Below are 24,562 nucleotides of genomic sequence, written 5' to 3'. Positions count from 1 at the left end.
TCCGATGGCAAATATGTTCCATTGTAGGTAAGTAAATGCGAATTTGGACTAGTTTGCTTAATTTAGATAATATTAGATGTCATAGATGGAAATAGTAGTAGTAGTATTTCTTTGCTTACAATATAATCCTCTATTTCTTTATATCACATGTAAATAAAGTTATACGTATTAATTTCATCCCATGGAAAACTCATAAGCAACCGGATACTTCTTGGTTACAAATTCGTATAAGTTACACTCTAAATCACCCAAAAGACCAGACGCTCCAAATCTGAACAAATCCGAAGTCAGCCAATCATCGCCAAGCATTTCTTTGACTAATATTAACCAAGATAAGGCATCTTTGGTGTTTCTTACACCTCCAGCAGGTTTTAATCCGACCTAAGGGAAACTATTAACAAAACTAACTTAATTAAAGCACACAATATTCCAACCTTATAGCCCATTTTTTGATGGTACTCCTTAATAGCTCTTGACATAACAATCCCAAATTGAAGAGTGGCATTTACTGCTTCTTTTCCGGTGGAAGTCTTAATGAAATCCGAGCCAGCCATCATAGCTACCAAGGAAGCTTTATACACCTTCATAATATAAAATTTATAACAAAGGTATTTATTTAGGTTTTTTTAATTACATTGTTGAGTGTACCCAGTTCTCCTGTAGCTAAAATAGATTTCAAATGAGCAGTACAGCAAGCTTCTTTCATTTGCTGAATTTCCCTGTAAAGCTCTTCCCATTGCCCGGTTAAAACTAAAGTCCGATTGATTACAATATCTATCTCTGTTGCTCCTTTTTCCACTGCATATTTGATTTCTTCTAAACGAGTTTTTAGGGGTGTTTGCCCACAAGGAAAACCAGTTGCAACTGTATTTTTAAAAATTAATCGTTAATGTTTTTGTGTCTATCAAAGCATATGTACCTGATGCCACATTGATTTTATCATAGTAGCCTAGTTTTTTTAAAGTCTGCACTACATCCTCAACTCTGGAAGGATACACACATACTGCTGCAGTTCGAATGGGACAATTTTCATCATATTGAAATCCAAATTTTGGAAGTAAATCTTCAGCTATCGGTTTTGTGGCCTATTTTAATGAAAATTTATGCTAAAAAACTAGATAACTCTATGTTTTAAAAACTGGTGGCACCCATCCTTTAATATATTTGACACTGAAATTCTGAGATGTGCTAATAAATTAATAAATTCATTAACTTTTTATTTAAATTAATTTTGCATCATATTTAAATTCATTATAAAAAAAGAGTCCTAGTTTCATCTCCACATAATAAGTAGTTCTTATAATATTTAAGGGAAAAGAAATTGTAAGGATTCAGATTTTCAAAGATATTTTCAAAGCTATTTCGATTTTTTTAAATGTTAAAGCAGAGTTTAAATGACCATTAGGTTGTGTCAATTTAGTTTAACATATCATTATTATTGCCCAGTATAAGAGATCCTCATACATTCCTGTGAATTTCTAGCAAGTTGTATAATAGATAATCCCCCCCCATATAAGGCCACTCCAGTCTTTATAAAACTAAATTAACTATTTTAAAACACAACCTACTTTAAAACACAACCTAGAAACATTACTGCAAGTGTCATCTCCAGCCAGTGTAGTTAGGTCGATACAAGTGATGGCCTTCAAAATCCAAGCAACTCTATATTCATCTCTTAGTTCTTTTGATGCAGCTAGTTTTTTAGCTAATTTATTTATGGCTGTTAGATTCATATTTACATTGTTTAACCAGCCCAAGTCTAAAACCACAGGATTGTATAAAAAGTGACAATTTATCTGTATGACAAGTTGAATCTATAGTTTCGTTAAAGCAAATTGTGAGATGTAACATTAAAACCCAAGAAATAGAAGGAGGAAATATAAACTTGACCATTATTTTGATAGTATTCTTAAATCACTGAAAGTTATTGTCAATATTATTGTCAATGCAGAATCTTATTAACATTTCTTAAGGTTTACATTAGCAAAGTTTTAAATCCAGCTTAATAGTGGTTAAATACTCAATCATAGGTTAGGTTAGTTAAAAATTGTTTTTTTTTTTTCGATTAACTACTAGGGTTTATTTAATCGCCATATAAATGGAATGCCAATTTACTTCTGTGCAATCTGAGGTTACTAAGATATTTGCTGGTAAATAAGCTAACTTTACAGAGGAGCCTTATATTACCTACCTAGTTCACATCCTGGGTTTCTTTCGATTCCTTTCATTATGAAGTCTTGAAATTTTTCTTAGGAGTCACAATTAGTTGTTCTAGCAAAATATACTTATAATAAATAAAATAATACACTGATTTGTATCGAAGGCAGACTTATTAACTAAAAAATTAACTTAGAGAACTATGATATCATTAGAAGACTGGCTCAATTTGAAAAAAAAATGATTTTGCTTATTTTGCAACATATTTTAGACAATAAAACAATAAACTATCAGTAAAATATGACGGGTCATATTGAAAAAATTAAATTGCCACACTCTTATGTCGAGTATGTAAAAAATTAGTTAGATAATTAAGAACTTTGATATGAGTAGATAATGGCGAACGGCGGGAGTATTTAAGCTCGTAAATAAATACGCCTTTACGTTGTCTTGACTTAATTACCACTCCCTAGAAACGTTATTATTATGTCGTTAACAATAAACGTTAGTTTAATTGTTTAATCGGCAAATTATTAAAACATAAGTCCAGAAATTAATATTCAGCAGTGCAAAGCCGAACATTTAATATACTAGAAATATGTAAAATGATGTTAAAACTTCTAGAGCTGAATGTTTAAAATTTTTAAAATACCAAATTTACCTTGTTTTCCTGTATCCTGCTCACTAGATACTGCTCTAGAATACATCTCATTTAAATATATCTAATTCAACATCGGTACCTTTAAGCGAACACTACCTCAAACCAAGCAGTATTCTCCAATCGGGCAATACAGTCTCCTTCAGCTCCTTGGTGATAATAAATATTTATTTCTCCTCTAATATGACTATTTTACATAAACAAAAATGGGTGTTAATTACTACTCAAAGATACTTAAAAACTTTTAAGGAGATCCCTGGTCCAAAGTCACTGCCCTTTATTGGTACTTTACACCAATATTTGCCACTTATTGGTAAGTGAATTTCTTTCAATTGTGGTCTTTTATGTCATGGTTTTAATCCATGTTTTTAGGTAAATTTAAATTCAGCGAACTTCACCATAATGGCCTTAAAAAATATCTAAAGCATGGTCCTGTTGTAAAGGAAGAAATTGTGCCTGGAGTCAATATCATTTGGCTTTTTGATCCTAATGACATTGAAATGATGTTCCGATGTGAAGGAAAATATCCTCAAAGGAGAAGCCATTTAGCACTGCAAAAATTTAGATTAGATCGGCCTTATATTTATAACACTGGAGGCTTACTCCCAATGTAAGTATTAATATCCTACTTACTGAGCTGAGCTCTAAAAGCAACTATCATTCCTAATTGTAATCTTTACTGCCAGCAGACCAAAACCATTTATTTTCAAATCATATCACATTTGCCATCAAATCTGGCAGCATTTGGTTTGATTTAATTAACCATATAAATTGCTAGTTGTGTCTTTTATGATTTTTTAGATAAAGGGTGCCACAACTACTACTTATTGAACTACCTTGTATATGAAATTCCCTTTACTTATAACCTTTTAGAAATGGACCTGACTGGTTTAGATTGCGTAAAATATTTCAAAAAGGTCTCAGTGGCCCAGTAGCAGTAAAAAAGTTATTAAGAGGATCCAATAGTATAACTAGTGAATGGTTAGAAAGAGTGGAATGTGTGAGGAGAGAATCTAACGTAGATTATTCACCACAGTTAAGCAGGCTGTTCTTAGAATGTATGTACCTCATAAAAGTTAAGGTAATGGGGTTATATTAAAATAAAATTAAGTATTGTACTCCATATGTGTAACAGAGAGTGCTGAATTTTCAAAATGAAACAGACAATTTTTTAGTAACTGGAGATGCTGTTCTGGACTTGAGATTAAACAGCTTTTCAAAAGAGGAGCTAAATAAAAACTCTAGAACCTCTAAATTGATTAAATCTGCATATGACACGAACTCAATCATATTAAAACTAGATAATGGTCCCCAATTGTGGAGGAAATTTGATACTTTCCTGTATAAAAAATTGAAGAATGCCCAGCTGTATATGGAAGAGTAAGATTATTAATACCTATAATCAGCAACTAATTTGGTATAACGGTAAATGTGATCTTGATTTAATAAACATTTTATGCGCTTAATAAAAATTTATTTATTCAAGCGTATTCTACATCCAATTTTTAGTGTTGCCATTGATCTTCTCTCATTGAAAATGTCCTTGTTCTCAGAAAGGAACATTAATAAAGATCTGACATTGCTTGAACAATATTTGTCTTGCCCTGATTTGGATTTTAAAGATATTATTGGTATGATCTGCGATTTTCTTCTTGCTGGTATTGATACTGTGAGTTAATGCTTTTAAAGTTACTTATATAAAACAATAATAATATAACAACATTCAGGCTACTTACACAACCAGCTTTTTGTTGTACCACATTGGCAAGGAACCAGGGGTACAGATGCAGTTATATGAAGAAACCTGTAAACTTTTGCCCAACAAAAATAGTCCTGTAACAGAACAAGTATTGAATGATGCTCATTATGCAAAAGCCACCTTAAAAGAGTTATTTAGACTAAACCCAATCTCTGTAGGGATTGGCAGAGTGCTACATGAAACTGCTGTATTTTCGGATTATGAAGTTCCTCAAGATGTATGTTAATTTGCTATTTTAACTGATTATTTTAAAAGTTTTGTAAATACTGTAGACTGTGGTCGTGAGTCAGAACCAAATTTCCTGCAGATTAGAGAAATATTTTCCAGCTCCACATGAATTTAAACCTGAGAGATGGTTGAAAAACCACCCTTTATATCAAAAATCGCATCCTTTTCTTTTAATACCGTTCGGATATGGGCCAAGGACTTGTATAGCAAGACATTTAGCCGAGCAAAATATTTTAGTTTTATTGTTAAAAGTAAGTTGCTCCTCTTTGTGGATTTAATACATATATGGTTTTTAATTTTCAGCTCATAAGGAATTATAAAATAGAATGGAGCGGATCTATATTAGACTCAAAGTCGTTACTGATTAATTCGCCAGATGGCCCTATCGTATTGAAATTGGATCCCAGGTAAAATAGATTAATGTGTAGTTAATATGTTTTTGCTATTGGATTGAGTACCCACCAGGGATTATTTTGAAGAAATTACGCATGGTTTGCGTTCATGTTTAAATACATTGTGATGCAGTTTAAATCTCAGTAAACACATATCAACTTACAGGTGCAGAAAATAAGTTATTATGACAGTTCTATTTAGGTCTGTTGAGTATTTATAAGAAAGTTTAAAGACATTAATTATATTTTAAATTTAGTAAGATTTTTATCGTGGTTTTATATCAATAACAATTGATTAAGAGAAAATGTATCTGTAAGGATATCATTAAGTAGAATCCCTTCAATAACACTTTTAGAACCAAAATATATTTATACACATATTTACAGGGTGTCTTCGATTGAATCCGCCTTTGGGGTTAAAAGGTAAATAACAATGACTTCTTTGCTTGTTTATTGATGTTCAGCCATAGACAATGCTTAATATTGCATTCACAAATAATGACCATCATCCCCTGGGGATCATTGAGTCAATTACTTTACTCCCGACACAAGCTTTTTTAGTGACGATGATAGCCTTCATATTTGCTTGTCCAATAATATAGGCACTGATTTTATGCATTCTTAACTAGCCAAAATTTATCAAATTATAAAACAGCGTTACATTAAACTTCTAATAACCCAGTTTTGCCCTTGATTATCCGACATCGCAATCCTTCAAATAATCAAGGCTTCTAAAGCTCGAACAAACGCCCTTATATTTGAAGGGATATTGACTATATACAAACAAAACCTACAACACTTGCGCATTAAAAATTATATTAAATCTACTTTCAAATTACTATAATACCAAAACAATAAACTTACTTAATGATTATTATAGCAAAATACAATGCGCTACATAATTAAGTAAAAGTACGCTTCGATTAATAACACTGGCCTATTAAATACTCTGGTACCTTCGCAAGATTCATAGGATAAATCATATAGTAAACTGTTCGTTCATAGGCTTGGATAATTCACATTATAGTCATAATTTGCAAACGCTATAGCCGAGTTCGAATGCTTTTTCAACCGTCTGATCACCGCCGAATAGATACTGGTTGACTTCGTACAGCTTCATCGCCAAATAATATACGAGTACGGCTAACAAGTATACTCGTATAGACGAGTAGTCTTAAGATTAGTGAGTCCAAGAGTTATTATTTAATGATGTGTTATGGTCTACCATCTTCAAACAAATCTTAATTGTTGCTAAAATTATAAATTGGAAGAAAATATCGGCTTTCAATCAGTTATTTTCTAATTACATTCTTTGAAATTTGGAAGTGAAAATCCATATTGATGAGCAATTTATTTCTTTAAAATTTCTCAATTCAATAACGTCCGCGCGCACTTATTTAACACCTCACTTTAGTCCTTGTCTGTAACGTGCCTTTGCTAATTAAATAATTCCTCATCTCCCGCATGTCGGCAGGTTAACCCTGAAGAATGCGTTGAGTTCTATCAAGCTCGCTAGAATAAGAAACACTGCATACATCAAGAGGCAAATTACCCCCACGCGTTTATCCAATCTGAATTTGTTAAGAGCAAACACCACGTATAGCATAAGCAGAGAGGAGAGCAGAGAAATGGCGCTGTATTCTATGCCGGCCGAGTTGATGCCAACCTGAAAAATGCGGGTAAGTTTATAGTTACTACCACCCTTATTGGATGAGAATCACCCATTGCTTCCCTGCAATTGTGGGCATAAAAGTGGCTTTAATGAACCATGGTAGCCCTAGGCATAGCAGGATGTCGAAAGTGTTGGAGCCAATTGAGTTGCTTATACCCATAGAGCCGTGGCCTGGAATTTAACCAATACCTTTCATTACTTCATACCTGTTAAGTGAATTTAATCACCTTGTCTGGTTACGATAACGCTGGATACTGCTTCAGGAACACTGGTTCCGGCCGCCAAGAAAGTTATTCCCATTACCGAATCGGGGATTCGTAAAGTATCTCCTAAAAAAGAACAAATTAAATTATGTTTTTCCCTGTTTTGTGACCTGTTGTACCTATAATAGTAATCATCCAAGCCACAATATAAGACAGCGATCCTATCCAGATGATACACATCAGAAATGTTACAGGGAACCATTTTTTTAAGTTGGGTTTCTCGCAATCGGGTATGGTCAAGAAGAAAATGAGGCGAATTGGCCAAGTGATAATCCATGTGATCTAAAAAGTGTTAATTTCATGTTTTAAAAACTGTTCTGAGTTCCAGAAATGTAGAAAATTAACTCCATTTGAAGCAAAGGTAATAGTTTATGGTTAGCCAGATTACATTTATCCAATAATATCCACTTTTAGGGTTATTTACACTTATTAATTTTTACCTGGCTGAAACTTCCTTTATCTTTGGGCCATTTCCAAAAAGGCAATTCCTCCTCGATGTCCCTACTACTCAATTCCAATTTTGGAGGTTCATCCCTCAATTCGCTAATCTCCAGGGCGTCTACTTTCAATGATCCATTGAGATGTGAGGGATTGATGTTCGACTCATTCTCTGACGCGAGATCTATTATGTTATTATCATTACTGGTTGGGCATTTTTAAATATCAGAAGTAGCACTAGAATCGACACAATCAAAAAAGTATGATTTCTACAGCCCCTTTTAAAAGCGATGTGTCATGACGTTTTCTTGTGATTGAAAAATTGTGTACATAACGTGTGCAATGAACGTTTTCGGAAAATCGTCAAAGGATTCTACATATTTTTGAAATCAATGTCATCTCTTTTCATTCTTTTCTTTGCTCACCTTTGTTATTTCTATTATTTTCCTGCGAGTTTGAATTTTTCCTCTCCGATTTTGGTAGCCTCTGTACGTGCTTTAGTGAAGCTGGAATATATGTATTTTTAAACAAGAATATATGGTCAAATTTTCTCGTAATTTGTTGGTAATTGGTTGATTTATTACATTTTCAAATACTTTTATTGTAAAGCGAAATGAGCTTCTAATAGACCTACTAATTTATTCAGTGAGAATATAATAATTCAAATAGATGGAAAGCCCGCGATGAACAGCCTGGTGTAGTTTGCAAACTCAGTGGTACCCTAAATTCGTGCCTCACCATTGCATTTTTTCCAATCTGAAAAGTTTTATCACTCACCTTTGGCAAACTTTTGAATGGACTTATCGAAGTACATTATCAATATGTAAACAACATAGAGGAACACTAAAATTAGAGCCTCGTACCACTCGATTCTCTCATCGTGGATTATACAAATGAGAATAGAAACTGTGATACCGTACGCTAGACAATCTCTAGTTAGTGGCCACCAGTCCAATGGAATCACTTTGACTCCACACTACAACGAAGCACAATTCTTTCCCAGTTATCAATGTCTTAAGGAATACTGACCATTCCAGCACTAACGCCACAACACGCAGCTACTGCTAAGATATTAAATACGGCAGATCCTACTATGGTTCCTACCCCTATGTCACCTTCGGTAATGAAGGTTCCGATAACATTGACGAAGAGCTCTGGCGCCGAAGTGGCTGCCGCCATGAAGGTGGCACCAGCAACATCTGCTGACATGTTAAAGGCTAAAAAAGACATTTATAGTTATAAAATTGCAAGCAAGAAGATCGAATTACTGTTTCAAAATAATGAGCTACGTCGAGAACTCACAACCTTGGCAGGTAGATACTTACCATGACAGATTTTTTCTACTGCTGGTACGAAGTAATTATCACAGACTACAGCTAAAGCAACGAATAGATATAACGAAACTATTATATGAATTAGGACGGCTCCTTCTCGTCTTTGACCCTCTGTGAACAAATCCGGAGGAAAATCATCAATGGCCGGTGGAGTACAATTAAGTCCTGAAACAAAGGCAAACTTGTTATTAACGTCTCTAGCAGCAGTCGGAATTCTACATCCGTCTAATTTGACACAACAATATGTACCTATCACCTCCATCGTTGATGCACTTGAAATTCAGCTCTATTTCATTGAAGACTAATTCTTTCTGGACGAACGATACCTGTTAATCTTAAATTGACCTTCATCACTCCAAGAATTAGGTGTATTAATCACGCAACGATCTTTATTGAGGTTTATGTTGCATGCTCTGTTTAGTTAGGAAGTTTATTTGCCAATATAGCTTTGTTGAAGTGTCTGACAAACGGTAGTGGTTGATGCAGTGTCATAAAGTTTGTGCATTAAAAAATGTATATTATCTGACTACTAACCTAAATATTGCAAAATCGTTCGATTATTTTGATCCATTACAATTATTCCGACGAAGTTCAAATTTTTATCACAATAGCACTTGGTAGAATCATTTCAGAATTGAGTATTGAAAATTCCATGTAAGCAGGCACGAAGTCATTTTATGTAGCGTCAATAATTACTTAAATTACAGGTGCTCAATGTTGCAAATAAATGATCTAATTTATTGTAATATAAGTTAAATGTTCCCTTAACGAAAAAAACCCTCGAACAAAACCCGCCTCTGGTATGTTTATATTACGGATTTATTATTTTTTATTTATATCGTTTTTTCTATTATTTTTTAGTTTCATAACTGCCTATTATGTCGCAATATAAATAGTACCTACCTTCAATTGATCAAATTCTGACCTCTGTTGTGACGCGACTCTAGGTGCGTCACAGATCAAGTTTGTTTTGTGCCATTGTTGTATCTATATGTTTACGATAGAATTAATTGAATGTAATTTGTAGGTAGTGGCCTTCTATTATTCACCAACGAAATGGTAAACATTTTAATTTGTCAGTTTTTGACGATGACAGTTTTACTGTAATCATGCAGTTTAGTTTGTCGTTGTGATTGTACAAAATTTGCGGGGATTAAAATTGTAGAGAAATCTCTCTTAATGCTCCAAGGTTCTTTCTCTAGAATTCGAGATTTACTCCCCGTCCTATGTCTCTGTTTTTTAAATCACATTAAAAAATTATTGAAAAAATGTAGTTAACTAATAATAATAATTTGAAATCTCTTCTAACTGCAATGTGGACCATTGCTAATATTTTCTTTTGATTCTACAATGTTTTTCCAACTTTTCATATACTTATATACTTTTCACTTATACATTTCCAAGCAATATTTAATTACTTTAAATGTATGCTTACCGTTCTTTGAACTAAACATTTTTCATTTCTTTAACCGATACATAAAATGCTTCTTTGTAACAAACATACTAAATTTGAGAAGAGAAACACTCTAAATCGGTTTTAATTGAAGCTATTAAGGAGAGTGTTATTGCCTGGCGTCTAACAATTTTAGATTGAGTTAACAATTTAATCACGAGCTGCAGAACTGTGTCCATACATACATGTATATTACCTTTAAATGTGTGTTTTCATGTCTTTTTCTGTCATCAGAAATTAAAGGAAACAATTTGGAATTAAAAAAACCGTTCTCACACAATTTTTTGACATCCAAGGTCCTAAAAGCATGTTCGAAATGGCCTTTCTTATTGATCATCTCAAAAAATATGAACTATCTTTTTTATTGAATCTCTGCTCTTGGAGGTGCAAAATATCCTGAAAAAGTGCATCAGTATGCCATTGCTTAAGACATCACTTTGTTTTATTCTGATTGGTGGCACCACCTACACAACAAGTACAGTAATAGTTGCTGAACAGGAGACAGATATCTTTTATCACATAATGCTTGGTTTGACTACTCACCCCCAGATGGCTCCACGGGAGACTAGAGAGATACTTAGTGTAGTTACGTGTAGATAGTACTACGTTAAGTTTCAGGCAACCCACAATACAAATAAGTGTTACTCACGTGACCACTCATAGGTGGGTATTTTTTCTATTCTAGCCATAATTTTTGTTACTGGTTGAACGAAACCCTTGTTCCAAACATATTATAGTTTTGACTGTTAATTTTAAAAAGAAATAATTAACTTGGCTACTACTGAACGATAGTGTGTTTACGTTTCGACTTTAAATTTTGAAGCCAGAGTAACTAAAATTTTTTGTCTCAAAACTTATAATTTTTACCACAAATTAGTTATCGACAACTTGGATTTTTTGGCTCAACAATTTCAATGATGTATTATTCGTGATATTTTTTGGACCCAAAAATTGAAGTTGTCCAATTTGAGTTTTGACTGAGGCATATCGAAACTGTATCGTACACTTACTGCTGATCTCGCCGAAATCGGAGCACTCAATTTTCACTCATTTTATTTATGCAAAATTGACATGGACGGCACTGATTTTGGGAAGGCCAAATTTTGGGGTAAAGTGCATGTTATGAACATTTTTTTTGCGAAGAATTTTAGACCTAAAAATTTATTTTTAGGTCTAAAATTATATACCAACTAAAATTATTATACCAACAAATTTTATTTTCGCAAAGATAGTAGCGTCCATGACAATTTTATTCACACAATTTCTTAACAATTTACAGAGTGTACCATTTGACTTATTTTGAAATGCTATCAAAATATTAGAAATTGCTGGGACACGTCGATTTTGTTTTCGAGGGGGACACAGTTTAGAGTTAGATGCAGATTCACCAAAACAACCCCCGCTGCGGGGGTCATTCAACTTAAGCATTTTAAATGGCATCATAGATCTCATGACACCTCATTTGAAAGGGTTTTTAATTTTGATTGTCAGCATGTAATTTTTTCAAATTTAGATTCATTTTAATATATTAAAATATGATGAATATAGAGGGTGAGCCAGAGTTAAACCGCTATACGTCAATCATGCATAGGGAATTTGAATTTATGCAAGACAATTCTAATAAAAATGTACCCGTAAATGCTTGCTAAGAATACTACAGCTCTTCAAAGATGACCACCAGATATTGATTTTTTTTATGTTTCTAAAACCATTTAAGATAAATGTATAATCTTGATTAAAAGCTGTTTTGAGGAAACATATTAATAATAAAAAAACATTCGACAAAATAGCTTTATTAGCAAGAAATCAGAAAAAAAGATAAGAAAATGTGTCGTCAAACAGCTAATTTTAACTTTGAAACGACCACTTGATTTAGTTTAATTTTTGCACACAAATTCATATATTTATCTTAAATGGTTTTAGAAACATGAAGCAAAAATCAATTTCCGACGGCCACCTTTGAACGGCTGTAGCGCTCTTAGCAAGCATTTGTGGATACATTTTTATTAGAATTTTCTTGCTTCAAATGAAATTCCCCATGCATTTTTTGCATATAGCGGTTTAACTTTGCCTCACCCTGTGTAATACTACTACATTGAAAATAATTGAAAATTTTACATTCAAATTAAATTACTGCTAAATAAACCTCAAAAAATGGATGGCCGTGGAAGCAAATTTGATAAATTGGAAGTGGAAATGTTTTATACTTAACTACTTCAAACTTTTTTGTATTGTAATTTACCCCACCTGTAGCTACTTTAAAATTTGTGGATTACGTTGGTTTTTTATTTAAGAAACGACTAACAACCGACTAAAGCTAAAACAGCTTTATAGTTCGTTTCGCATTTACCCAGTTGCTGTGAAGGGAAGTTATTATGACCAAAAGTATTTTCAATTCAAAGTGTGAAATACCTGTTCGATTCTAAACAGAGACCGATTGTAATCTATTAGTTATATTAATAAATCAAAAAGAGAAATTTTGAAGTCTTGCATTATCTATCAATTCTTCCAATATCATATGAATTATACTGTTTTATTATTTCAGTTATTTTAAACACTAATTTTTTAACACTTCTTGTCCAAATTTTTCTTTAGTTATCTGGTTTTTCACAATTCTTGGGAATAGCTTTGATTTCCAAAAAAGAGAAACCACCGGATGAATGATTTTATTAAATCACGTTATAATTCTAAATGTCCGTATTCCTTCATAATACGTATTTTACTAATCGAGGCATACGACAGCATACTTCTATGTAGTTTTAATGAATTTATCTGGAATCAGTATCACTTCTGACTGTAAATTCCTGAAAGATGCTAAACATTTATTGTTATGTTTCAAAACCAAATATTAATAAATTTATAAAATTTTGCAATTATCATATATGTATGTAGATCGAGGACTCTGTATTTTTCCAGTTAGGTTCATTGTTTTTATACAGTTATAGATAAGATTTATTCCAAGGAATGCAGGAAAGACAATACTTCTGTATTAGTATGCTATAATACGCAGATAAAAGCTGAACTTCTCTCAATTTCGCTGATACATCAAACCATTTTCCAAGCTCGCTTTTAGGTATAGCTAAAGACTATTGTAAGACCAATCATTCACTTAGTAAACAGAATTTAACAGCTTAATTTATCGCCGGCCACTATAATAAACTCTATATGAAAATGTCGTTTCCGATTCAATTATCCATGTACCCATTTGGGCTTTATATGTATTTAATCATACACCATACGAAAAAATTATTCAACAGATTGTTAATACAGCTTTAATTTGTATCATTTAAATATATATATCCACATGGTTATAGTTATACAAACTTACCTGCTGCCAAAGTTTCGAAATCCATTCTGTTCTCCGGTGGTGCTAAAGTCACTTTTAACCCCCGCCCTGAGCTTAATAGGATCCGTATCACTCATCGGCTCTATTATACACTTATATGGAACGCTTAGCAGCCACTGAAGCTGCTCTATTGTACTTTTATAACAGGCTCATTGTCCGAGAGCCGACACAATCGTAAACAACCGAACTCTTTGTTCGAGATAATTTTTTTTGATCAGCATCTTCATTGTCGGAACCAGAGCTGATACCGTGCCTTGTCACATCAATTGTGAGTTCAGTCAGGGGATCGTCTATATGTAAATTATTTAAGGGAACCTGCCATGGACGATTAAAACAGTGAATAGACAATGAAGATTCATATACAGTTTCGTTGCTATGAAATGAAGAAAAAGCGCTTATTTAGAAAGAAAGAAATTGTGATATACTATAGCGAAAACGATAATAGAGATAGTGCTCGTTGATAAAGAAGGTAGCGGCATGTTTTCGATGGTCCATCTTTCTGAATAAAGCCATAAAAAATTACAATTTTTTGAATAATTTCCGTCTATATTTTTGGAATTATACAAATTCGTTTTCAATTTCACAACTTTAATTTCAAACACCCTGTACTCTCGATTCAGTATCGCTTTACAACTTTACAGACCATTCACTAGGCAAAACTTATAACTTATAACTTATAATGATGTGCGTTTATTCATTTTTTCTCGAGACCAAATTGGACAATGTTATCAAAATCTACACTAACACTACCAATATTATTGCAAAAATAGATCTTGAAGTATAATTTGAATGGGTAATGTAATACATTTAATATTGTGTATACATATACCCGCTGCGTTTTGGAGTCGTGGAATTTACTTCGGACTATCTTTGAACAGGTAAATATTATGATTTAGTTTTAAAATTGTTGTTTTATGGTAGGTCTATTTCTTAACTACCGTTAATCATAGGCGTTGCAAATCGTTCCTTTCTTCCTTAGTAACTTAATTCAGGGTGATTCTATTCACACCACCTCTATGCGCCACTGAAGTATGTTTACACACCTAGAGTAAATAATTCAAAACCAGCACATTCTCAAACACAATATAAGAATATATTGATAACCATTTGAGTATGTACTTATTTATACCTTTGGATTGTATGAAATTTTCCACTGTCAATGGCTTTCCTTCCATTTGTGTCAGGTGTTGAGATAAGAACAAATATATAAATTCGATCAAGAAGATTGTTTCAACTTTTATTCGCGCTAACAGGTCTAATATAATCAAGCAAACATCTATTTGTAGTGACGTTTTTTTAATTCAAATTGCCTGTGTGAAACTTCCATTGAAGTTCCTTTTATAATTCCTAAATTATGAAAATATCGTTACGGACTAGGAACACGCAAATAGCTCTAATTTTAAGAATTACTTGTGTATTATTTATTAGTTGTGCTTACTTGGTTGTTGCATTGTTTTCCGTTGGTAATAGGGAAGCTTCATTCAATGATGTGATACCTTTAGGTAAGTAGAATTATTAATTTTAAATACATATTTTAAAATTCTGTACTCAATAATTAAAAAGCTTTGAGTTTGATTACTAACATTAGGTGAGCCCTTCCTTTTTGAAATCGAAATTTTTTTATGGGGTTTTCGGTGTCATTGAGAGATGTTAATCTTATATTGAACGCAAATTTTTCGATTGAAACTTTCCTCGAACCTAAAGGTTCCAGTAGATCTATTTAAAAAAAATTGAGAAATTCTAAATCTCCAAGTTCTTAATTATTCAAATTCTAGATCGCATTGGAATTCACAAGCTATTTTTTGATTTCAGTTTCTACTAATATCTGGAGATTTTAAAGTTTAATTGTAAACCTCAATTTTTAATGTTTTTCAATGAAAAATGTTTTAGGTTTAAATAAATACGCTTAACAATGAATCAATTATTTCTTTTTCACACAATGAAGAATTTTATGCTTCAAGTATTGTTTCGACGTGATAATAAAAATAAACATTACCGTAAAATTATTATTGTCTATTCACGTAAACGTTCCTTTAAGTAACGTGAGAAAAAAATAATTAGACATATTTTTCAAAGACTGTTGTCATGAAGAATGGCAAGTACCACCAATTCAGAGGGTGCTTGGGATAAGTACGAAGTAGTTGTCTTGTTCCACGCATTAGAGTCAGAGCAAGACTAGATGGGGAATTAACGCGTGGGCAGTTCACACAATATTCAAGATTAAAATAAAACGTTTTAAACGGTAACTAATGGGCTAAAGTATACACTTTATCAGGTTGATTTGCTTGACATTACGAAACTTTACGACGACTCAAAACTCATTGGCCTAGAAAATTAGACCCTAAATTGGAAGATATAAGAACACAATATACTTTATTTTTTCTACTAAAATTTTTTAGTTTCCATAAATTATTCGTTCAATACTCACTCTTTATTTCAATTATCATAGGAAATGGACATAATTACCATTCTCGACACTTACTGGCAGTAGACTTAAACGAAACCCTTTCAAGTAACAATGAGACTACAACTCATACCATCATTCGCACATCAACTCCATGGAATTCTTTGCATAGCAATTCAACGATTCCCCGAAACTGCACCCCCGCAGCTATAAATGAATTCCCCCCCGATGGCTTCACAAGAGAGCAACGACAGCATGGATGGGTGATAATACATGTGATATTAGCATGCTATTTATTTATATTTTTAGCAGTTGTTTGTGAGGACTATTTCGTGCCTTGCATCAAGAAATTGTGTGATGGTGAGTCGCAATAGCTCTAAGTGAGTGTAACCTTTAATCTAAGCCATTAATCTTAAATAAATTTTGATTGTTACAAAGACACATCGTAATTTTTTATTGCAGTCTTGCATCTAAAGGAAGACGTAGCAGGAGCCACCTTTATGGCAACTGCAAGTTCAAGTGCGGAAATATTCATCAATAGTGTTGGTACTTTTATCACTCAAGGAGACCTGGGAGTAGGTACAATTGTTGGCTCTGCGGTGTTTAATATTTTGGCAGTGCCTGCCTGCTGTGGTTTCTTCGCTAATGTAAGTTGACTATTTGAACCATCGCTCCGAAAAAGTACCAATATTCTAGGTCTTAGATCTAGAGTGGTACCCAATTACTCGGGACAGCTTGGTGTATGGATGCTCAGTTATTCTACTTATAGCATTTTTGCAAGATGGCAAAATCCACTATTATGAAGCACTGATTTTAGTTCTGTTTTATGCGTTTTACTTGATAGGTTAGTGCGTTGGTGAAAAAGTGCGTGACATCTATACGAAAGCTAATCATTTTTCAGCCATGCTATTCAACGAGAGCATATGTGCATATTTTCACAGGGTGGCTGCCAAAGTACAGCTAAGGGGGTATTATAAGGAAATATTGACTGAAAATCATCCGTTGCTGCTCAGATCTAACGGAAAAGTGAACCATTACAACGGCGATATTGAAGAAATTCTGAGTTCTGATGTCACTCTCCAAGATATTGAAGAAGTAGGTATGAATTTAATATAATATTGAATTATTAAACATGTAAAAATACAATTATTTATATAGAGGACTCTGTGAATATTTGGCAATTTCCCGACAAGAATTGTAGCAAGAAACAAAAGTTCTGGTGGACAATTACATGGCCCATTTCGTTTGTTTTATGCACAACCACCCCCACTACCAAAAACCATCCAAAAATGTATATTATTACCTTCATAATGTGCGTAATTTGGATTGGAGGTGTGTCCTATATCGTAACATGGTTAATTACCATAATAGGTAAGCAAAATAAACTTATGAGAATAATTTCGATTATACCAATGTTTTTATATGATGAATTTCAGGAGACACCTTAGAAATTCCTGATTCAGTTATGGGTCTAACTTTCCTGGCTGCTGGAAGTAGTGTGCCTGAAGCCGTTTCCAGTGTTATAGTCACCAATCAAGGTATGATGGAATTATCCATCTTCCAGAAACACCCGATACACTGTGCGTAAATTTTATAGGACATGGTTCAATGGGTATAAGTAGTTCTATTGGTTCAAACACATTTGATATATTACTCTGCCTTGGTGTACCGTGGTTTATTAAATCGGCGTACTATCCTAAAGTAAAGGGGGAGCATTGGATCACTATAAACTCACAAGGAATTAACTACAGTGCTTTCTGTTTACTGACTACTCTGGTTTTATTATATGTGTTCATATGCTTTAACCGGTTCAAGTAAGTTTACTCATAAAAGCCCTTGTCACAAATTCCAGTCCATCCATAATTTCCAACAATGTCGTGCGTTTCATACATGTTAAATATCTTTTTTCCTTTCAGATTGGATCGAAAAATAGGGCTGGTATGTCTAATTATGTATGTAGCATTTCTAGTTTTTACCTCGTTAATGGAGTTAAACGTGTTCTTCCCTGTCAACCTTCTAACATGCGATAGATGATGCTTAGTACTCTGATATTTTACCTTTTAAATTACTTTTCTTCAAATTATTATTAGAAAAGCAATGAGTACTTAATATTTAAGTATTAATATTTTTGTAGAGTTAATTTTATAACTGTTTTTATAGCAATAAAATTCTTTCCATAAAAAAAGAGCTTTTAATATTTTCTGCTAATGAAATTCAATGTATAATAGAACATATAGCCCATCACACGAAAACAACAAATATTGTAAAATGTCTTGATAAATTTATAATGAATACACAAGAAATGATAAATGACCCAAGCTCAATGTCGATCTCTTCGAAGCTACACTAATTCCTCCTCCACCAATAGACAGGAAATCACAGTAGTCACATAGCTTCCTTAAAAGAGCGTACGCATAATTTTAGTTGATACCTCAAGTAACTAATACAAATTATGCCAATAGTTACCATCATAGATATTATTATGTTGAGAAACATTTCACATCACAGTGGATGTAGAATCTCAAACCATATTGTTACTGGTTTTGAGCTAGACAGTGACAATAGATTGATTGCAATTTAAAAACACCTTTTTTTTATTATAGACTCGCTATAACTGCATGTCACTGTCAAAGTCATTTGGCTTTTGTTTTTAACGAAGCCTTTTAAAAAATTTCACCTTGATTACTTTATTTTTTCACACCAAGTTTTAATTCCAAGGGGGGGTCGAGATTGCAGATAAAGAGAATAACAGTAATGGCTTTCTCTAGATTTCTAGGCAATCGCGCATCGACAGGCGTGAGGGTTTTGCTGCAATCTCGCCAAGAATCCCTAATTTTCAAAGCAACCATGGTAAGTTCAACGTTATGTCATAATTTTTGGCAAAGATTAAGGATTCAACACCGACCAATTCTAATGATGTATCAATATTTACATTATTACCTATTATAATTAATTTGTTAGGTTATTTTTGATGTATGGACACTACTGAATTAGCCAACTTTCTTCTTGTGTCATATTCTAACATGTAGGTAATATGAATCATAGGTAATCTAATAACATTACTATTCTGCTACTACCATCAATTACCATTGTCAGTTAATAGCAACTGAATTGTGTAGTTTAATATTTTAAATGTAAATATTTTAGGCTCAATAACTATTTAATTTATGTTTGATTTGCAGGCAGACTTTAGGATTGAAAAAGATACTTTTGGTGAACTAAAAGTACCTTCAAACAAGTACTATGGAGCCCAAACAGTTAGGTCCACCATTAATTTTGCTATTGGAGGGGAATTTGAAAGGATGCCGGTCAGTATTTCAATCCCCCAAAAAATCATACATAAGTCCGAACAACTATATAATGGGACAGTGTAAATCTGATTCATATTTAAATATTTTAGAGGTTATTAATCATCACAACATTATGTAATTTGTAATATGTAATAAGACAATGAATAACAATAAATTTAATTAATAAATCCCACAAAATTAATAATACATTTTGATATTATTATTAATTTTCAAAAGCCTGATGAATTTCTCTGGCAACAAAATAATGGGACAGCATTACATACATATAAAGAAAAATTGTATGTTCAATCAAATTTAAACAAGTTGGTTATGAAAACAATTTTTGCCAATGTGTCAATGCATATTGCAGTTAATTTTTCGATTTTTAAATTGATTGATGTTTATTGCTCAAAATGGTACTGGGTGTTTCAACAGATATAAAAATTCGCGAACCAGTACTAAAACTTTATTGCCTTAAGAAATCTGTGTGTAAAATATCAAGGGAACCCAATATCCTGAAAAAGTACAGTGTATAATATCTCTAGACATAGAAACCGGAAAGATACTACAAAAGAGGGTAAAAGTTCAGGACAATCAAAATTTGTGTATGATAGGGATAAGAGAACATTAGTAAAGTTATGTAAAAATATTTTAAGGCAAGTGACAGCCAACTGTATTAAGTCTGTTATGAGGGTGCTATCGCAAGTGGATACATAAATCAGGACTAAAATTTTATAAGGTTGAATTTGAAGTAAAAATGATTTAAAAGTGTATTTTCATTTCTTCTTCATGCAGGCAAAGAAAAAACCATTTTTAACATTAAGACAAAAATGAAATAGGACTATATGGGCAAAATCAAAGTTATCCTGGACAGTAAAAGATTGGTCTAATCTCATTTTTAGCGACGAATCTAAGTTTGATGTCTGGGTTGGCGATTATCGTAAATGAGTCATTCGCAGTAAAGATGAAGCACACAAGGACTGCCTAAAAAGAATTGTCAAATTTCCCAATGGGATCAAATTTTGGGGTTGCATGGTAGCCTCAGGGTTGGGAAGTTTGCAATTTATTAATGAGACAGTTAACGCCACAAAATACCAAAATATCCTTGAAACAAGCTTGCCGCCAAGTATTGAAAAATTAAATATGAGTGAAGACTTTATATTCCAGCATGGGGTGGCCTACCATACTGCAAAAACCACTAAAAAGTGGTTTGGTGACCATCAATTTAAAGTTTTTTCCTGGCCGTCTAGTAGTCCAGACCTTAATGTTATAGAATCAGTGTGACATAAAATGAAACAGGCACTGCGGAATGCTCCTTAAAGATCTCTGCGAGAATTGTGACTGAAAGTCAAACAAATTTGGAATTCATTTACTTCAAGCCACTGTAAACAGTTAATTGAATCAATGCCAAAAAGAATTCAAGCTGTGATTAAAGTAAAAGGTGATATTACTCCATATTAAAATCTAACTTTTCTAGCTGTCCTATTATGTAATTGCCAAAGAAAATGATCATTTTTTCTCAAAATTTATGAAAATATAAAATGTAATGTGATTTTTGTGCCGTTTCATATTAAAAATTATTATATGTTAACTAATTACACTGTTTCAATTTGCTCGTCATTAGACAAATTAATTACTCCTGAAATGATTAAAAAATAATCAAATTTGCTGTCCCATTATATAGTTGTTAAGGCTCATATAACCCTTGCTACAGAATAAGGAGGCCATCCTACAATACTTATTTCATCAACTGCTTGACACAAATGCCTATCACTTTGTTATTCATGCATATTTTGTTCAAAGATAAGGCATTTACCACCGTGGAAAATACGAGAAAAAAGCAGTTGATAAGTAAAGGGCTTCCTTTTTCACTGACATTTTAAAACATTGTGCAGCACTGTTATAATGTTTTCTTTCTCTGTGCCTTTGCTATGACCTCATAGTATCCTATTATTACTGCAATGGGAATTTTAAAAAAAGCTGCAGCTGAAGTTAACAAAGATTATGGATTGGACACAAAAATATCAGAGGCAATTTCAAAGGCTTGCGATGAAGTAATTTCAGGGAAATTGTATTGTGATCATTTCCCTTTGGTTATTTGGCAGACCGGTTCTGGCACTCAAACTAATATGAATACAAATGAGGTAAGAAAGAACATTTTTTTAGTTGTTAAAATATTAAATTATTTGGTAGAGCAATAGCAAGGCATAATTCTACTTAAAAAAGCATATAAAGCAGTAGTAAAAAATCATATGCCAAGTAAGTTTTAAGTATTCATAAGGAGATTGATTATATTCTCTTTAGTTAACTTTTGTATCTGATTTTAAATGCTTCGGGCAATAATTGGATTCATAACTACAAATTTACTGTATATTCAAGTTTTTACCACTTATTTTCAAAACTTATTCCCATAAAAGCACTTGTGATTTTTGTGTTTTGCTGATGTATCATTTAGTTTCTAGGTAACTTTATATAAAATGTATGCAATAGAACATAAGATCTTCTTATTTTAACTTAAAATAAACAAAATTGAAAAACATTATGCAAAAATAGTGGCATAAAGTTGCACAATTATTGGTGACATGTATTATTTAAATTCCATTCGACCAGGGAATAATAATTATTATCGTGATTACAGAAACATTAGTGTGTTTACACATTGGCTCACTTGCTGTATCCAAATTTACTTGGCTTTGTCACTAAGCAATGTAACTGATGTAACCTTAATTCAAGTTTTACATGATATACCAAATAGGAATGCAGAATTGCCAGTTAAAAGTTAATATTCAGTAAAACCACCCTTCTCCCACCTACCTGGAAAATATTTATAATTTTTTTCGAGTGCCGACTTGACGGTACCTAGAAAAGCTGAATTTGGCAAATTGCATTCCTAAGGATTTAGACATTAGCCGGTCTCATCCCAACTTGCCATAAATGGTAGAGGAAAATAGAAAGCAATTATTTGTTTTACTTTTTGCTGTCGTTTCTGATAAGACTGAGTAAGCTGAGCTGACTTATGAAGCGCTCGACATGCGTAATTTCATCCAAACTCGACTTTAGTATCTTGTTAGTTATTTGATATTTTATGAATGAAATGTTTGAGGATTATCTGTCTGTCGTCTATCCTGAAAATATTTTTTTAGGTGATCAGTAATAGGGCAATAGAAATCTTAGGAGGCACATTAGGTTCAAAGACACCAGTGCATCCCAATGACCATGTCAACAAGAGTCAGAGCAGTAACGACACATTCCCCACTGCAATGCATATTGCCGTTGCAATGGAAATCGAACACACCTTAATGCCTGGTAGGTAATAATACTTTGAGAGACATTTATTTTCTCACCTGTTATAATGTGTTCTTTTGTCTGTCGCTTTTGAAATTACCTAATAAATGATTATTCATTGTGACAAATTCTAGAACGATTTCTGAAAGGTTCTCCAATGTGTAAGTTAAAACATATTCATGTCACAATTGCATTTAGCGTGCCGTAAAGTATTGCTTTCCGCTTTCGCTAGCCATTTAACTTTAGCGAATTAACGTATATCACTTAAGCTTTAGTATTGTAGATACTTAAATTTCAGCGTTCAATGAGTGTGGATACACCTAAATTTGTTGAACGCATCATCATACTACTATCAAAAATGCCTCAAGAATAACGATCTGAAAGTCAAGCTATTTGAGGTTTCGTTGTAACTTCATTTTTGTGGATGACCTGAATAATTTAAAATTTTTTGATAAAATGTATTTTAGGACTGAAAATGCTCACCGCTTCTTTAAATAAAAAAGCAAACGAATTTTGTGATATAATTAAAATAGGCCGCACACATACCCAAGACGCGGTACCTTTGAGCTTAGGCCAGGAATTTAGCGGATACGTCACTCAAATCTCCTTTGGAATTGAAAGGTAATTATTTTGAGTGATACATTCATAGTGATTTTATCACCCGATTCTTGATTTTTAAATAGATTAAATATTAGAGATCTATTTTCCATAATCATTGATTCGAATAAATCATATAAAAATAGCGTAAATTGATGTGATGATGACACATAACATGAATTTTCCCGGCTTTGACTCGTTCCCAATTCGAGACTTAAGCTTCAAGCCTTTGATAATGTTTTTACATTTTAGAGTAAAAACGACTCTCCCGCGCCTTTACATGTTAGCTTTAGGTGGCACAGCCGTAGGCACAGGATTGAATACGCGAAAAGGATTTGCAGAAAAATGTGCGGCCAAAATCTCCGAACTTACCGGTTTACCGTTCGTAACCGCCCCAAATAAATTTGAGGCCTTAGCAAGTCACGATGCTTTAGTCGAAGTTTCGGGAGCTCTTAATGTCCTCGCGTGCTCCCTCATGAAGATCGCCAATGATATTAGGTAAATTCATACCATTAACACTTGGGAATTAATCAAATTTCAAAAATATTCAGATTCTTGGCATCGGGACCGCGTTGTGGTCTTGGCGAACTAATCCTCCCAGAAAACGAACCGGGTAGCTCCATAATGCCCGGAAAAGTAAATCCTACTCAATGCGAAGCAGTCACCATGGTTGCAGCTCAAGTTATGGGAAACCACGTAGCCACCACCATCGGCGGATCCAACGGCCATTTTGAGTTAAACGTTTTTAAGCCCATGATGGCCGCAAATGTCCTGAGATCCATCCGCTTGATTGGGGATTGCACCAAGAGCTTCACTGAACACTGTGTGGATGGAATTCAGGCCGATAAAAAGAGGATTAACAAGTTGTTGCACGAAAGTTTGATGTTGGTGACAGCTCTGAATCCCCACATTGGCTATGACAAAGCGGCGCAAATCGCCAAGACTGCCCATAAGGAGAATTCTACTCTCAAAGCCACTGCGGTTAAGTTGGGTATCTTAACAGAACAGCAGTTTGACGAATGGGTGAAGCCCGAAGAAATGCTGGGTCCTAAGTAAAGTTTTTTTCTAATTTTTCGTTTGTTATGATTTTGTTGATAAATATTTTAGTTGTAAAATACTTTCTGTTTGTTTTTATATTTGGCAAAAGAATCATTAATATATAGTAATTTACAATTTGTTATTTCTATTTGTAGACCAGTACAGTTGTTGAACCCAATTTTAGTACAAAAAAAATTTCAAGACATCGAAAGGAGACCGTCGCTACAAGGTTATTGTTAGTTGCGTGA

The 24,562-nt window shown here is 33.2% G+C and overlaps 5 protein-coding genes across 10 annotated transcripts; 3 read left to right on the top strand and 2 right to left on the bottom strand.

Moving 5' to 3' along the window:
• Nucleotides 1-108: 108 nt before the first annotated feature.
• On the bottom strand, nucleotides 109-2,370 carry Dera (deoxyribose-phosphate aldolase). Its single transcript, XM_066392297.1, has 6 exons — nucleotides 2,192-2,370; nucleotides 1,569-1,759; nucleotides 920-1,085; nucleotides 635-864; nucleotides 435-581; nucleotides 109-381 (listed from the first exon to the last, which is right to left on the bottom strand). Exons 1-6 carry the CDS (start codon nucleotides 2,226-2,228, stop codon nucleotides 175-177), a joined length of 978 nt encoding a protein of 325 aa, XP_066248394.1. The 5' UTR covers nucleotides 2,229-2,370; the 3' UTR covers nucleotides 109-174.
• A 284-nt stretch (nucleotides 2,371-2,654) lies between these two features.
• Nucleotides 2,655-5,547, top strand: dib (Cytochrome P450 302a1, mitochondrial). The gene is made up of 8 exons (XM_066392296.1): nucleotides 2,655-3,128; nucleotides 3,188-3,425; nucleotides 3,689-3,873; nucleotides 3,991-4,195; nucleotides 4,325-4,484; nucleotides 4,543-4,791; nucleotides 4,847-5,053; nucleotides 5,106-5,547. The coding sequence occupies exons 1-8, from the start codon at nucleotides 2,999-3,001 to the stop codon at nucleotides 5,211-5,213; spliced, it is 1,482 nt and encodes a 493-aa protein (XP_066248393.1). The 5' UTR covers nucleotides 2,655-2,998; the 3' UTR covers nucleotides 5,214-5,547.
• Nucleotides 5,548-5,993: 446 nt separating this feature from the next.
• Nucleotides 5,994-13,988, bottom strand: zyd (zydeco). 6 transcript variants are annotated; one of them, XM_066392239.1, is made up of 10 exons: nucleotides 13,683-13,988; nucleotides 8,893-9,066; nucleotides 8,597-8,784; nucleotides 8,345-8,543; nucleotides 7,993-8,073; nucleotides 7,570-7,751; nucleotides 7,249-7,411; nucleotides 7,094-7,195; nucleotides 6,916-7,037; nucleotides 5,994-6,860 (listed from the first exon to the last, which is right to left on the bottom strand). In XM_066392239.1, exons 1-10 carry the CDS (start codon nucleotides 13,705-13,707, stop codon nucleotides 6,648-6,650), a joined length of 1,449 nt encoding a protein of 482 aa, XP_066248336.1. In that variant the 5' UTR covers nucleotides 13,708-13,988; the 3' UTR covers nucleotides 5,994-6,647. The 6 variants fall into 6 exon arrangements, with proteins under 6 accessions (XP_066248336.1, XP_066248341.1, XP_066248338.1 ...); XM_066392244.1 differs by lacking the exon at nucleotides 13,683-13,988 and adding an exon at nucleotides 10,551-10,569; XM_066392241.1 differs by lacking the exon at nucleotides 13,683-13,988 and adding an exon at nucleotides 10,337-10,425.
• Nucleotides 13,989-14,412: 424 nt separating this feature from the next.
• On the top strand, nucleotides 14,413-18,255 carry LOC136410200 (sodium/potassium/calcium exchanger 4-like). The gene is made up of 9 exons (XM_066392235.1): nucleotides 14,413-15,202; nucleotides 16,150-16,464; nucleotides 16,567-16,751; nucleotides 16,801-16,948; nucleotides 17,006-17,203; nucleotides 17,263-17,475; nucleotides 17,541-17,642; nucleotides 17,702-17,918; nucleotides 18,021-18,255. Exons 1-9 carry the CDS (start codon nucleotides 15,055-15,057, stop codon nucleotides 18,136-18,138), a joined length of 1,644 nt encoding a protein of 547 aa, XP_066248332.1. The 5' UTR covers nucleotides 14,413-15,054; the 3' UTR covers nucleotides 18,139-18,255.
• Nucleotides 18,256-18,795: 540 nt separating this feature from the next.
• Nucleotides 18,796-24,449, top strand: LOC136410201 (fumarate hydratase, mitochondrial-like). The gene is made up of 7 exons (XM_066392236.1): nucleotides 18,796-18,954; nucleotides 19,287-19,412; nucleotides 21,338-21,538; nucleotides 22,538-22,700; nucleotides 23,147-23,300; nucleotides 23,529-23,774; nucleotides 23,828-24,449. Exons 1-7 carry the CDS (start codon nucleotides 18,859-18,861, stop codon nucleotides 24,330-24,332), a joined length of 1,491 nt encoding a protein of 496 aa, XP_066248333.1. The 5' UTR covers nucleotides 18,796-18,858; the 3' UTR covers nucleotides 24,333-24,449.
• The last annotated feature ends 113 nt before the right edge of the window (nucleotides 24,450-24,562 follow it).

The sequence above is a fragment of the Euwallacea similis genome, chromosome 8 (assembly GCF_039881205.1).
Source record: "Euwallacea similis isolate ESF13 chromosome 8, ESF131.1, whole genome shotgun sequence".
Taxonomy (NCBI): domain Eukaryota; kingdom Metazoa; phylum Arthropoda; class Insecta; order Coleoptera; family Curculionidae; genus Euwallacea; species Euwallacea similis.
Note: the sequence above shows the minus strand (reverse complement) of the source record. Positions and strands in the feature narration are given on the sequence as shown.